At 36.4% G+C, this 15,724-nt stretch overlaps 1 protein-coding gene across 1 annotated transcript in view; it reads left to right on the top strand.

Annotated features, from left to right (window-relative positions):
• Positions 1 to 418: 418 nt before the first annotated feature.
• NFXL1 (nuclear transcription factor, X-box binding like 1) overlaps positions 419 to 15,724 on the top strand; it is a gene marked incomplete at its 5' end in the record, with an annotated part of 37,333 nt that continues 22,027 nt past the window's right edge. The window contains 8 exons of the mRNA XM_029084208.1: positions 419 to 533; positions 892 to 1,016; positions 1,999 to 2,121; positions 3,473 to 3,563; positions 5,177 to 5,297; positions 5,922 to 6,078; positions 7,012 to 7,103; positions 10,310 to 10,331. Of these exons, the coding sequence (XP_028940041.1) occupies positions 419 to 533; positions 892 to 1,016; positions 1,999 to 2,121; positions 3,473 to 3,563; positions 5,177 to 5,297; positions 5,922 to 6,078; positions 7,012 to 7,103; positions 10,310 to 10,331 (846 nt within the window). The remainder of the gene's footprint in view (positions 534 to 891; positions 1,017 to 1,998; positions 2,122 to 3,472; positions 3,564 to 5,176; positions 5,298 to 5,921; positions 6,079 to 7,011; positions 7,104 to 10,309; positions 10,332 to 15,724) is intronic.

The following is a 15,724-nucleotide window of genomic DNA, read 5'->3' on the forward strand; positions in this document are numbered from 1 at the left end:
GGCATAATCACTGGTACCAAGGGGGAGCTGCCTCCAGTCTCCTCTGCTACAATAAGTTTATCCTGTGGCCGAGGAATATGTGCAGCACAACCCAGACCTGAAGGCCAAGCTGTACGTGCAGCACAGCGCAGATCTGGGACTACCTAGCTTAACTGTTATGTGAACTATTAACTCCTCACTAATACAGTGGTCTTCCAGTCAGGATCACTGCAGGGGTGATCAGTTTTATTTGGTGAACTTGGTGAATGTAAGATTTGTTAATTTTTAAAATTTGTTAATCTCTGTAATATTCAGAAAAAGTTAAATTTCATCCAGAAGTCTCTCACCCCTAGTTTTTCCCCTTGGGTTGCTTTGTCTCAGTTATATGGTTCTGTTACCTTGGTACCTTGCATTCACTTGGTTTCTCTGAGTTTTCCAGGTATGTGGAAAACCTTTGCCTTGTGGTAATCACACATGTGAACAAGTTTGTCATGCTGGTCCCTGTGGAGACTGTCCTCGTTCTGGGAAAAGGTCCTGTCCGTGTGAAAAATCAAGTAAGCCACTTTTTTTTTTTTTTTTTTTTTTTTTAAATAAATTTAAAGGGAAAAAAAATGCTTCTAGTCTTTGATAGTCAGTAGCTTAGGTTAATTCTGCAGCACAAGGCCCATAAAAAGTTCTTCCAAGCAGTGAACTGTGGCAACTTATATTAACTTTTTTGCTTAATCCTTTCAAAGCTTTAGTTAGTACCAGGGATTTAATTTGCGATGTGAATAATTGAGTAATTCTAGAGAAGCTTTTAAAAAGTGAGAAAGAATTGACATTTGAAGTCATATTATGCAGTGCATTTTTTTCTGAATATTTTGGCTTTTTTTTTTTCTAAATGTTTGTTTGTCCTTCTCTCTCTTCATCTAGAGTTTACATTGCCTTGTACAGAAGATGTGCCCACTTGTGGTGATAGTTGTGACAAAGTTCTGGAATGTGGCATCCATAAATGTTCACAGCGCTGTCATCGAGGTCCCTGTGAAATATGCAGACAGGTTAGTCTCACTGTAGCAGGTTCACATTTTGTTAGGGTTTTTAAACACTGTATGGCTGGAACAGTGCAAGGAAAATTAAGTCATATCCATCATAAAATCTATGACTTTCTGTTCATTAAAAGCAACATACTTTTTCGCTATTCCCCACTCCCTGCACCAATACAATTCTAAATTAATAGTTGAGCAATATGTATCTTAATTGAGGTATGAATGAGGATTTCATTGTTTTGGGGTGGGTTTTTTAAATTAATTATGCCTTAAAAGACACATATGTTTTCCCCCAGCTCTTCTAGCTTCCTTGCTGCTTTGTCTTACTGTGCTGTTTCTTCTTTAGTGAAATGGAAGATGCTGTAACATGACATTATTTCCTTGTTAGTAATAAAATAATATTTTACTCTTGCTCTGAATATCTATGGAGCTTCTGAGGTTTGGCCTATAAAGCTGTTGCTCTGTTTGCTCTCAGTTGTCTCTTTCTGAACCAGCTTTGACTACAGAGTCTATGGTGAAATAATTTAGCACATGATAGCTGGGATGAAGGTCAGATAAGCCTGCTTACCTACTTCTTAAGTTATCTGTATACACAGTAGATGAATCTAGTTTACTGTGCAGGGGACGTACTTTTTTGCATGAATTTGTTTTGCATTTATGCTTGACATCTTGCATCCACACTTGAGTGGTTCCCTTGAAGTGGCTTCCCACTTGATGAGGCCAAGGTTACAGTGAGGTTCTGTCTGGAGCACAGTGTTTGCAATACTGACTCAAGGTCCCCAAGTAGTTATTGCACAGATAGGTAATCTGCTCAGAGCATGTGATATACTTCCTGTTGTGTTAGAGCACTGTACTGTTAATTTCCCATGGAGTTTTCTTTACAGCTAGTAGTTAGAACATTTTATTTTCCACTATTTTTTTCTTTTTTTTTTTTTGTTTGTTTGTTTGTTTGTTTTACAAATACCCTGCTTTTTTCCCCTCTCTTGCTGGCCAGGAAGTTGAAAAGCAGTGTCGCTGTGGAAAGCACACTAAACGCATGCCATGTCATAAGCCATATCTGTGTGAAACAAAGTGTACTAAAATTCGTGATTGCCAAAAACACCAGTGTAGGAGAAAGGTAAGTGTCCAGAGATGATCTTTCTCAAATATATTGTTTAAATTACATTTTTTTATTTATATATAAATCACATCAATGTGGTGTTCTACCTCATGTTATTTTATAGAAATAAGACTTTTCAGTGTCATTCAGACGAATTTGCAGCATACCAGAATTCTTTGAACAGCATGTCACTAAGAAAAACTCCATGGCCTTAAAAACTGGGAGGGGATTTTCACACCTTTCCAGCTCCAGAAGGCAGTTTTGCTTTCAGATACTTGAGCAGTTACTGATGCCTTGTGCATTCTGAAGTACTTATTTCCTTACTTTGTAGGAAGAGCTGAGGATCTCTCATAACTTTTTAAGGGACATACTCTTATTTTTGACAATGCAGCATTCCACCCACCTTCTAATGTGCGTCACTGCAAACAGCAGTGGTCTGACAATTGGGAATTTAAGTTTTGTTTCCCTTCTCATTTGAAGTCAAAGGAAGAGTTGACAGCTCAGACGTATCTTTTCAGTTTATTGATTAATGAAGATCTGAAAATTGCCTGCAATGTATAAATTAAGACATGAAAATTGGAGTTCTTATAGAAAGGCATGAAAAATGCAGTTTTATTCTTGGATATTTTTGAGTATTATTGTTACAATGAATTACTTTATGTGGAAAGATGGCAAAACTAGTAAAAGCAATATTGACATCTTTAATTTATGCAAAAAAATCCAGGTTTCTCTTCCTAATTGCCATGCTTTCTTGCACAGTTTGGAAGGAGGGTACCTTTCAAGTTAATAGAAAAGATGGGGTTCTCCCCTGACCATTGTGGTGGTGGTGTGATGTGTTTGTGATTCTTCCTCATTAGTACTTTATGTAAGAACAGGAATTAGGTAACTGATCCTAAAGTTATCTACCCTTTAGTATAAAGGTAAAAGGTGGGTTTTTTTAAAAAAGTGGTTAGCAACATTTTTGTGCTAGAGACAATATAGTATAAAAGTGGAAGGAATTGCAGAGTAATGGGGCAAACTGTTGGATATCCTACATGTTATCTTCTGAAATTATTTCAGATTAGAATACAAGAATTTGAAATTTTTAAATGTTCTTATGCTTTTTAGAAGCCCTCTGCCTTTTTAGTGTGTTGAAATTATGCTTTCAAGTGTGTCTTTTCTTGTTATTTTATAAGTTTAATTTTTTAAAACAACTTTACAGATGGCCTTCTCTCTATACCTGGCATGAATTTGAGGAAATTTGACTGAATTGCATGAAAATCTTTTTTAAGAAGTGTTGAAAAAATGAGATAGTACAAGTGGGCAAATTTATACCAGAAATGTCTTGGGTTTTCAGTTATATAGAGTGTATTTTTTTTTTTTTTAATAGTGCTGTTCTGGAAACTGTCCACCTTGCGATCAAGTCTGTGGGCGGACTCTAGGCTGTAGAAATCACAAATGTCCTTCAGGCTGCCACAGAGGTAAGGACAGGTGAAGGATCCCTGTAGTGATGGAATATTGTTTATTTTTGACAAACTTTGTGTTTGCATGATTTTGTGTGGTGCTTAATGAATTCTCTCCTTTGTTGCATGTGGACTTTCCATGGGGGTAGTGTGTTTGAAAGGTTTGTAGTGCTGGTTAGAGCTTAAGGACTTACATAATGACAACCTGAGTTTTCACCTGGTAATTCTGCTTTAGCATTGTTCCTCTGAAAATGCTCTGTCCCCTTTCCAGCTGCTTAATTCAAAAAAACGTATTTTGACTTTTTTTGCCAAATAATTCTGTTCACTGAACATGCATAACAAAGTCCAATTACATACAGAAATAACTGTGCTGGTGGAGTCTGGATGGTTTTTAAAAATCCTAGAATACAATGTGCGATATGAGTGGGCTTAAAATAAAATTTAAAAAAAAATTATGGAATTTGAATGAGTATTGGTATCTTACTGGTAAAAGCGAAAATAAGAACTTGTTACTGTCTATATGAAGGATAACAAAAAAGGTTACTTTCTGCATCTAGTGACTTTTGTTAAAACGATGATGAAAACTACCAGAATTACCTGGCAGTTTTTATCCTGGCCAATTGCTTTGACATTTACTTCATAGGTGATTAAATTGTAATGACTGAAAAAGTGTCTGCCCTCTCAGCAGTTTTCCCCACAGAAGCTGCTGCCCTGCTGAAACAGCAGCTGAGTAGCCAATGTAATTTTTCTTAGCATTCTGGATTATAAATTGCAATAACTCAGGAAATAATTTACAACTTGTTCAGCCAATCTTGCTTTTGAGGCAGTGATCCTTAAGAGGACAGGACAGGTAAATGTCACAACTCAGAATTGCTTAAAAAGTTGTGCTGTTGTTAACGCTTTCAAAGCATTGCTTTCTTTAAAGTTTCAGAAAGCAACATGATTAGAAAGCCAAAACCCCACGTCTGAATTTTCTTTTTTAGAAGATGCATATTATTATTGCTAATTACTCAATAATAAAACTTAGCAGTTGGCACGTGATGAAGAAATAGTGTGGGAGAGGTATAAATTAAAACATATATTAAAAAAGAAATCTGTAAAATATTTATCGGGTTAGTAGCATGAGTAACTTTGTAAAGGAGGAGGATCTTTTCAAAAAAGCATTCGTTATATGTAGATGAACGTTTCTTTAGGATCTTACAAAATCTGTGAAACTTTATTGTACCAATTTTTAAATGTCTCCTTTATCTTTTGCATATAGGTGAAAGATGACATGTCTTTATATGTATGTAAGACTGAAATATAAACAGCAAATATTTAAATGTGCAATTCAAATGATTGGGCTTTAATAATGTTGACTTCTGTTTAGAATGTGAGAGGGATTGTTTCAAACTTGGTATCAGTTAACAACTGTAGAATAATCAAGATTATTATTACTATTCTTTAAGAATGGTGAAATTCTCCTTCCCAAGGGGGATTTGAAACTAAGTAGAAATAAAAAAATTAACAGCCATATATTATTTAGATCAAACAGAGTAGGACAATTATATCATGTGCATATTCAGAGTTATGTTTGTTACTGGTTTTTATGATAAACAAAATTATAATATTGTTAATATATTTATTTTTAGGTAGTTGTAATCCATGTCCAGAGACTGTAGATGTGAAATGCAATTGTGGAAAAACTGTAATTAAAGTGCCCTGTGGCAGAGAGCGCACCATCAAACCTCCCAAATGCAAACAGCTGTGCAGGTCAGTATAGAAAATGTGTGTGTATTTCTAGTTTAAGGTGTTCTTGAAGAAAGCAGTAAAATATAATTTTAAAAGTAAAAAATGATTCCTTTAATATTATTACTTCTCAGTTTTCTGTACTCTGGACCATGCAGATGAAGATTAGCAATAATCCTTCCTATCAGACACCTCTTTGAAGCTGTAGTTTCATGCCCAGCTTGCTGCTGTCAAGGGGGAGGTTCTGTCCCACCAAGCACTGCTAATCCTGTAGTCCCACTCCTAACTTCAAGTTGTATCTGGTATGTTTTGAAGTACCTCCATTGAGGCAGTTTACCTAGAAAACTTGACTAGCAAAGGGGAAAAGGAGAATATTTTCTGCTGGGCTGTAGCAAAATTGCTTAGTGCAGAGTAGAATTAGGATTGAAATAGCTATTTGAATATGCAAACCCAACTTTGATTTTGATTTAATTTAGAACTCCTGTATAGTTTTACTTTACTATTAACCACTGCTGAGGTGAGAAGTAAACTAATTAAAAAAAAAAAAACAACTTGTCTCAATTCTTTGTATTTTGAGCATAACTGTCCAGTGACTGTAACTTCATATTCCTTGCTGTCATACTGATTCATTCTTGGATTTTACTTCAGTCGACCACCTACCTGTCACCACTCTACCCAGGAGAAACACTTTTGCCACTTTGGTCGGTGTCCTCCATGTCGTCAGCCCTGCCAGAAAACATTAACCTGTGGTCATTTGTGCCCTGTTTCTTGCCACGACGAAGCACTTGTGAAGCAAACTGCCTTAGTAAGTAAATAGTGAAAAATGGTGTTTTATTTGTGTTCTGAAGAACGAGCAACAGTTGTTTGACCTTAATGTTATATTGGAGGCTTTTGGAGTTCAGAGTAAATAAATAGTAAAACACATAGAATCATAGAATGTTGTGAGTTGGAAGGGACCCACAAGGATCAAGTCCAACTCTTGCCCTAGCACAGGACAATCCCAAGATGCAGACCATGTGTCTGAGGGCATTGTCCAAATGCTTCTTGAATATTGTCAGGTTTGGTGCCATGACCACCTCCCTGGGGAGCCTGTTCCAGTGCTCCACCACAGAGGTATGCATACTGCTTAAATAGGACACTAGGTGATTCTAGTTCCTTTGTTGCAATATAATTAATTTTGTAATATATGCAATTGAATGTGCAGTTTTCAGCAGTTATAATTACTCTAGAAATTGTAAGATTTTTGTTAGGGTTGTGTTACAAATGTTTAGTTTCAAATGTGAGCAAGTACTTATAAAAGCAAAAAATAAATTTTAACTCTGATACTTACTAAGCCCTCAAAATTTGCGTAAGTTAGAAGTGAGAAATTGTTTGGCATCTTTAAACATGACATGCATGTACTACTTGGTGATAATTTAATTTGTTTAGTAATTGAAATATTTTTGTATTTTCACCTCTATTAAATGCTTATAATTGTGGGGTTTTTTTGTTTAGCTTTGTGGTTGATTTTTAGTAGTAGGGCCACAGGCCTTCGTTTTCCTATCCCTAACCATGCTAAACATGAAATCGTCATTTTTTTTATGTGTAGGGGATGTTGAGATTTCCATTAGTAAAAAGTTAGTTTCTAGAAAGTGGATTTGCTAGAACTGGGATCTCTTTAGATGATATGTTTATTTATGGTCAAGCAGATAGTTCCATTTGTGTTTTGTATTCAACTAGTGTTGTCTTTTGCTCTCAGCATCAGTCTGCAGGTCCTTGGGAACAGCCATCTGAGCCAGCTTTTATTCAAACTGCATTACCATGCCCTCCTTGTGAGGTTCCTATACCAGTGTAAGTATTAAAAAAGAAAACAAGAAAGTTTTTGTATGTAAAGAGATTTTTTTTTTTTCTTTGTATACTGTTGTAGAGTTGGACATGAAAATAACCAATTTTCATCTTCAGATGCCATGAGCCTATGTGAACACCATTCTCATAAAACTCGGAGCATTGGTGGAGGTTTAATAGACATTTTTGTAGCGTGTGCTCACTGTATGAAAGGACTGATAGCGTTAGTAAAGATTGGTTGTTTCTAATAACATGTTGTGCTCAATGCCACCTTAGACAGAGGAAGATGATAAATATTCATTTAACTGCCTACATAGATAAACTTACAACTTAATTTCTCAAGGATTGTACTATGATAGATTGTACTTTTGTTCAAAACTGTGACAGCTCAGTACTTCTGGTATTTGGGCTCAAAATTCAGGGCCAGACTCCCAAAAGGTGAAAAATGTGTAATTATGAACAACTGGTTTCAGTGTTTGGGTGGGTGCCTGGAGAAACTGTCTCATGTAGGTATTCAGCAGAGGTCATTGTGTTATATCATGCATTATGTATTGCATTTTTCCAAGTTCCTCTGAATTACAACCTCAAAACCACCTCCTTTAGTATGAAGAGTCCTCCCCAAAGGAGGTAAGTGCTAAGTGAGAAGGAAACCATGCTGGAGAAGGTGTACTTAATTTTCTAACTAGAGGAAGCATCATTACATTTCATAGTGCTTGGGGCAAAGGAAGTTTCTGTTAGCATTAGATCGCGTTAATTCTGGAATATCCTCACTCTCCTGATTGCTCTTTGCAACTGTAATGTTAGTTTATTTTTCTTTTTTTTAATGAAAGCCATATGAGAGAAATTCCCTGAAGTAACAAAATAATAACAGTAAACAGAGCCATAGATACAAAGTAGTGTGGTGCTACAAAGCAAAATATCTGACACCTTAGATCATTAGCAGGGCTTTTGGAATCATTGCTTAGAACAGTGGCAACTGAACAAATATGATAATGGAGAATAGTTTAAATAGTCCTGTTCTTTATGGATGGATGTTAGTGGGGATTCCATTCTTCACCACTGAGGTTTTGCAATACTTTTGATGTTTTTTCTAATAATTTGGTATCTTATAGAATCATAGAATGGTTTGGATTGGAAGGGACCTTAAAGATCATCCAGTTCCAACCCCCCTGCCATGATCAGGGACACCTTCCACTAGACCAGGTTGCTCAAAGCCTCATCCAGCCTGGCCTTGAACACTTCCAGGGAGGGGGCATCTACAACTTCCTTGGGCAACCTAAGGCAACCTAGGGCAACCAACAACTTCCTTGGGCAGTCTTTGAACATGAGCAATCAGAGATTTGGAATGGAATGTATTTGGTAGCTGTATCTGTAAATAGTTAAAAGAGAGTTCCTGGAAAATTATTTGCTGTATTAATTTCGCAGAACCATTGAGGCTGGAGGGTATCTTAGGGGTGGGGTCATCTAGTCCAGCCTCCTGCTAAAAGCAGATCAACACTGAATTCAGACCAATTTGCTCCAGCTTTGTCCAGGTGAACCTTGAAACCCCTTGAAATCAAGTACATTGATTCTGCAGCCTGTCTGGACAACCTCTTTCAGTGCTTGATTATACTTACACCGATAGGTGTTTTTTTGTTGTTTTTTTGTTTGGTTAGTTTTTTATTTTGTCCTTCATTGTGTATCCAGTCAGAACCATCCTTGTTTAAGAGTATGATTGTTGTCTCTTGCCTCCCTACTGTGAACCTCAGTAAGGAACCTGGCTTCATCTTGTCAGTAACTTCCCCTTAATGCTGAAAGACTACTATTATACCCCCTGCCTGTCAGTCCCCACACTAGGATTTGGTCAGTCCTAGATGCAGGACTTTGTCTCTGCATTTCATGGATTTCCTCTCAGCCTATTCCTCCAATCTGTCTAGGTCCTTCTGAATGGCATCTCTGTCCTCCAGTGTACTGACTGCACTGTCCTTTAGTTTCATCTGCAAAATTGGTGCATCTTATCTCATCCAAGTTACTAGGAAAAAAAAATTAAACAAGATGGGTCCCAGACTGAAGAATTCCACCTGTAGCTGGTGTCCAAGGATACAGACATCTAGCCACTACCCTTTGAACCCAGTGATCCTGAGAGTTTTTCATGCTTCTAGTAGCTCATCTGACACCATTGCATCTCAACTTGAATGCAAGGTTGCCGAAGGGAACCTCATCTGCAGATTTAGTAGCCATGTGGCAGAAGGCAATCAAGCTGGTTAAGCAGTTTCCCCTTGCAGTGGAACAGAAGCATGCTAGAATGGAGTGCAGAGGTCCTAGAAGCCAAATTAACTGGTTATAGGAAGATTTATCTTGGATATAAGGTAATTGAGCTGTGTAGAGTGAAGAATAGGCTCCTGTGCAACATCTGCTTCTTGTTATACTGGGTGAAAGTCTGATTGCTCTTATTAATATCCCACTGTCCTAAAGACCATCTGTAGCTATTGGTAGTTTCCTTGTGTTAGAGAAGTTATCAGGGATACCTTTTTTTTAAATACTCTTCTAGAAATTTTTAGGAAGGAATTTACAGATATTGTAGCTTGAATATTAATGGTGTTTTAATTACTCTCCCTTATAAGGTTTCAGTAGAGAAATCAAAATAATACTTGGGAAGGAGATGACAGATATGAAAGTAAAAGTAAAAAGAAAAAGATACTTTTTAAAATAAGTTGAGCAGAAGATTGATTTAATTTTTAGAAGATCAGTGTTTGAATGAATGACCGTTTAATACTTCCACAATTCTGGTCAATGTGCAGTTTTAATTTCCCAGAGATGATAGACCATTCTGAAAGGGACAGAGTTGCAAACATAAAAGTAGACTAGGTAGTTCTGTGAAATAACTGAAAAATATGAAGTGATATATTAGTAGAGCCAAAGAAGAAGATACTTGGAAGCATTTCAGGTAACTTTCTAAATAAATTTTCTAAAATAAAAATTATTAATATCATATACAACTATAATTAATCTGCACATGAAACTTATTTTGGGATTGCCATCATAAAATACAACAATCCAAACAACTGTTGAAAAATAGAAGGCATTGATCTGCATAGATAGATGATTTTCTCTTAGTTTGCATTTTTTTAAAATAGATTGCATTATTTTTGTTTGAGAAGCACTGTCACTGTTTAAAGTACCTTATTAAAGAAATACGTGTTTTCTAAATCTCTGATTTTTCTCTTTAACAGGGAGTGTCTTGGGCAGCATGAGGTGAGTCATGGAAACTGCCTTTTTAAGTGCAATATGAAGTATATCTCACTTTGTCAGTCTGCAAAAAAGAATATTGAAGAGAAATATCATATGGCTTTTTTATATTTTAAAACCATTGGAGTACCTTATCACAAGGGGTTACATGTCAGAAGGCATTTTAGCTCCTTTTTCAAGAATATATAACTTGACTTTTTAGAATTCTTGGACAGAAATGTAAACATGATTTATGAAGCTATTTGTGTATTATTGCAGTTGTTTAAATAATGTTTAATTTTTTTTAGGGGGACCTTTTTTCATTATATACTTCTGGATTTTTTTTTCCTCATTCTATTGTTATTCTCTCCCTGGCACACATTTCCCTCAGTTTTCCTGAAAAATGCTGTTTATTTTAAAGGGATAAGGAACATAGTGTCATACAGGAAAATTCTCATATGACTTGGATCTAAGCATGCATGGATGAAATCAGACAATATAGTGGAAACTTCTTTAGTATTATTTATTAGCTTGTCTTTTTGATGTGCAGCCTTCTCCAGTATTGGATGAAGTAACTGTTTATTTTTGCTTAAATGAGAAGAAAATCTAATTGACACTTGAAGCTAAATAACTATCATCATTATTCACATTCATTTCTAAAAGTCATGAAATTTAAGATCAAGTAATTTTTTGTCAGTCTTAAAAGATGGTTGCTAAACTAATCTTTAAAAAAACTCTATTGCTATTATAGCTTTGTCTACCAGTCAATCTGATATAAACTCGCTGTCAAGTGCAACTAACAATACTATAACAAGCCTAGTTTCATCTTAAGCTAGTAAAAAATTCTAGAAAACAGTAAACACTTCAAAAGATTTAAAGACATGCCTCCCCCCCATTTTTTTTTTCTTTGACCTTTAATAATCTTTTGGTATGTGTTGTAATGGTGGCTTGATTACATGGCAGCAACATCTGTAAATGATAAAAAAGTCCGCAGTCTGTTTGTGCAGCACGCTTAACTAACCCAACCAAACTGTGAATGCAGCTTCCACAGAGCTACTTTGCAGCTTGTCCTTGCTAAAGGAAAACGTGCTGTGAAAATGGATGAAAAGAACAACTGTGCCTGTTTGTTGTTGAAATGGCTGGGTTATGTTTTTGCTTTCCACAGTAAAAATTGCAGGTGTATCAATCAATATTTTATTGAGTCAATGACATGCTTTGTAATGGGACATATTGAATCTCACCCTAACTTTCATGAATTTGTGTATCAAGAAAGTATCAGCTGTGGTCAATTGACCCAATATATAACTTGCTTTCGACAGTGTTGCTGGTTTTGGTACTGTTCAGATGTACCTGGTTGTGAAGTTTATGTCCCCCATAGCAGAGGACAGTATGGCTCTTCTTATTAGTGAAAATGGTTCCAATTACTACATATTTATAACTACTTATTTCTGAATAAATAAAAACCAAAAAATCCCTTCTCTGTTGCATACTAGTCCCAGGGAGTCTATACCTAACTTTAGTTATTTAGATTTGTCGATGCTATATCATATTCTAGATTGAACCTTCCCTCTGTCAGCCAGCAGAGCGCAGTGCTTCCTTCCTGATGAAGTTTAGCAGTTTCTGGAGTGGAATGAAGCGTCCTAATCTTTGTGATTTTGATAGCATTCAAGGAAAAGAATGATTTGTTAATATGTGTGTGTGAGGGGTTATTTGCAGTGTGTTTTATGTGCATTGTATGTTTTTATGTTGTTCTGAGATCTATAAAAAGAAAAAACCCAACAAACAATGTCTGTTCAGTGTTTGACAGCTACATTAGCTCTTAAGAAATGATCTCACCTCAAACGGCTTTATTTTGTTAACAAGAGAAAACACTTGGATGCGTTTATGAACACTTCCCTCCTATGGTAGTTTCCAGCCCCGAGGGGGTTTTCACCGGGAAATGTGAACTTTTCATGGGTGATGAAAGTAACAATTTTCTTCAGCAAAGTTTTGCTGTGAAGAGGAGCTCATTGCTGTACTATGTTACTACTTATGTTGGACTGTTGTTATACCTCCTATAATGGAGGAGGTATGAAAGCAACAAACCAGGAGTTAAATGAGTTATAAAGGCTGCTTGTATTTTACTGGGATGCCCGCAGACAACGAGTAGAAGCCAGAACGAAAGCAAACTATTCAGGAGTTGTATAATAAGCAAATCTACTGTCTTTACACATTTACTTGGACAGTAATTTTAATTTGTGTAGGTATTGGAGCTGGTTGCTTTGTTGGGTTTTTTGTGTTTTGTTTTGTTTTTCATTTAATTTTGGCATTTAATTTAAAAAGTGTTTTTAAGGTATTGATTTAGTTCAAGCTCTTACATGTCTTTGGGTATTTAGAACAAGAAATTTATCACTTAAAACAGACTTAAGATTTTCAGATTATATAATTGTATAAAATCTGTGTTCAGTAGCAGTATGATTCTACATGGTGCTTAAAATAAGATTTCTTTTGGCTACAGTGTGCAGCCTTCTTTTAAACAAAGTATGATTCTACATGGTGCTTAACCTAAAATAAGATTTCTTTTGGCTACAGTGTGCAGCCTTCTTTTAAACAATTTTACTGTGTACATTTTGGATGTTTTTACATATATTTAGAAAAATTTATAACTCTTCATTCTTTGATTTGTAGATTCTTAAAAATAGCTCTCAATTTTGTTTCGGGTTATAGGTTAAAAAAATCACGTCATCAACAGTTGCTGCCACCCCAAAATGAAAACTTGATGTTTTTTTTTCTCTTTGAGCTGCTAAAAGCATTGGCATTTCATAGCAGTAGCATACATGTGCTGTTTTAAAATCGAATTATGAGAGCTAATGTTTATATTCAAAATCTGTTTTTATGGGAACACATTAATTAAAGCCCATACAAGGTAAATGAGGACAAACAAGGAAATCTTAAGTGGTTATGGTATTAATTTATCTGCTGTGTTTCATTCTCTTGTAGTTGTTTCATTTCATTAAATGTTCTAGAGGAAGGGAAACATTCTGGTTTTGTTTGTGATGAGGATTTTGAGTACTCTGTAATATCAACCTTGCTGTTCTTAGGCAGATAGAACTCTTTTTTTAATGCTATGTTTTATTATTCTAAGTTGTTGGGGTTTTTTTTTTTCACTTGCGGTTCATTTATAGGAGGAAGACCATTACTCTTACCTCTAGGCAAAATTTTATGTAAAACTTGATAAGATTCATCATTATGGCTACATACCTTATGAAGATTTCCAAAATTTCCATCCCCTGTTGTACTTGATTTTTATTTTCATACTGCAGTTGTTGTATCTGTTAGTTGCTTTTATGCATTTGGGAGATGTGCTGGAAAGCTTCTGAAAGTTCCCTTGCCCTTTTTTCTTCGCCTTCCTTTCTTTATCCTGTGGAAGACTTGTGGTCTGAAAATGATACCTCCTTATTTTCTTTCTTTTTCCAATCAACTGTCATAAAATACATCTGGTTCTCATCTGTGTTCTTTGTTCTTCAGCTCATCAGCCTCCTGCAGTTTGTGGCTTCTTTGATATTTGTCTTTGTAGCAAGAGTAGCAACCTCCTTTTAGCAATTTCAGAAATGCATTTCGGCCATAGAAAATAAAACTTTTCTCTTTGGATTTATTACTAATATCTACAACAACTTGACTTGTCAAGAGATTTGAAACAAAATTTGGAAATATAATGTAGGTTTAAATTTAAATTCTTTTGGTTTTGGCTGCAATGTCAGTTGATTCCAGAAGACTCTTATCTTTTATTGGACTCAAGACTTTGGAAAGTCAATGAGTGGGGCAAGCTGAAGCTGTGCTGGATGCAGCCTCAGGGCTGGGATGTTCTCTTCAGTTGACTGTCTGAAAGCTGCTACTGTTGTCTGCTGGCTTGTGTGCATCCCTGCCCCTGGCTTCATTCAGCATTGCATCTCATCTGGTGTACTTGGGGGATGCTTCCAGAACGGATGCTCCACTTCTGTCTGTGTGCTTCTGCTGATTCTCTTTAACTGGAGCTAGTGGCTATGTCCTTATCTGATAGAAGACTGACTCTCAGTAGAAGAAATCTCATTGGCATTGAACTGTGCAGCCATAGAGCTAATCTGTCGTTACTGCCCTGATCTACTGTAGCTGCCTGAGCTGCAGCAGAACCAGTAGTCGTAAAAAATTGAGTGGAAATGGGGGAGCAAGGAAAGGTAGAGAAGTGGGCAGTGGCAGATCTTAATGTTTAGTACACCTTTTTATTTGTTTTTTTACCTTCCAGCATCCTTTGACTACTTATGTTGCTACTGAAAGGAAGTTGTGACTGAGGAAGGAGGAGGAGGAAGATGGAGGAGCATGAGAAAGGACAGGTTATTAGGAATGATAAAAGCTTTGATAATTAGTGTGTGTTCACTGGGTATAGTACTGTTCTCCACTTCAGACCCTCTTTTTATTAAGCCTGGCTTTTGGTCAACAGAAACATAAGCCATCAGAGACTGAGTTGTGGGGTGTTTGCAGGGTGGAGTATGAACCAGGCATTCAGACTACTCGCCACTAGTGCTTTAGCCAGCGTAATGGGCTTCAGCTCTGACATAAGGACGGGAGAGTAGTTGGATATGATAGCCTCAAGGTTTTCTCCTGTCTATTCCATGCTTTCAACCTGCCATGCAGATGACTCCTGTTCCTAGAGCCTGTGTGGGTCAGGATGAAAAGACAAGGAGTTCAGAAGTTTTGTGAATGAATTACGTTTTGCAATTACTTGATGTGGAGTACAGTCTTTTTTGGGTGAAGCCTGGGAAACATTTCTATAGGCAAGGATTTAGGATTGAGGGAAATCGACATACACAGTGCTGAAGGGAGAAGGTCCCTTGCTGTGCCCTGGGGGGACCATTCTCTCTTCCCTTGTTTGAGTTCCGGTGCTCATCTGAGTGTGTATGTCCAATCAACTAACAAACCTAACTAAAGACAAGGAACTATTTTCTGTTAATCCTTTTTTCCCATTTTGATTACTTGAATTGTCTTGCTCTAAACACAGGTGTGTGGTGGTACTTAAAGTAAGTGGTAGGATTGTAGAGTTGGAAGAGAGAAAAGAAGGGGTACAGTGCAAAGCTGTTCAGTCAACTTAAGCTGTGACACAAAATCACACCCTTAGTCTAGTCAAAGTGAGTCATGTCACATTAGCCCATTGTGTAATAACATCACAAATAGTTTCTGTTTTTCTCTGCAAAATGATCATGATATTAAGAAAGCAATTTTTTTTGACAGCATCACAGAAACTAGTTTTTTTTTTTCATGTGAATATTATATAATGGTTGGAAAATGGGAACAACAAGTTTCCTCTAATACTTGTGTGATGCAGGGACTTGTATTATTCACCTCTAGGAAAATAACCTAGTTAACCAAGTTAGGCATTTACACTCCATTTCAGGACCAGTGAAGCT

This window comes from Antrostomus carolinensis, unplaced genomic scaffold (assembly GCF_000700745.2).
Source record: "Antrostomus carolinensis isolate BGI_N321 unplaced genomic scaffold, ASM70074v2 scaffold38803, whole genome shotgun sequence".
Taxonomy (NCBI): Eukaryota; Metazoa; Chordata; class Aves; order Caprimulgiformes; family Caprimulgidae; genus Antrostomus; species Antrostomus carolinensis.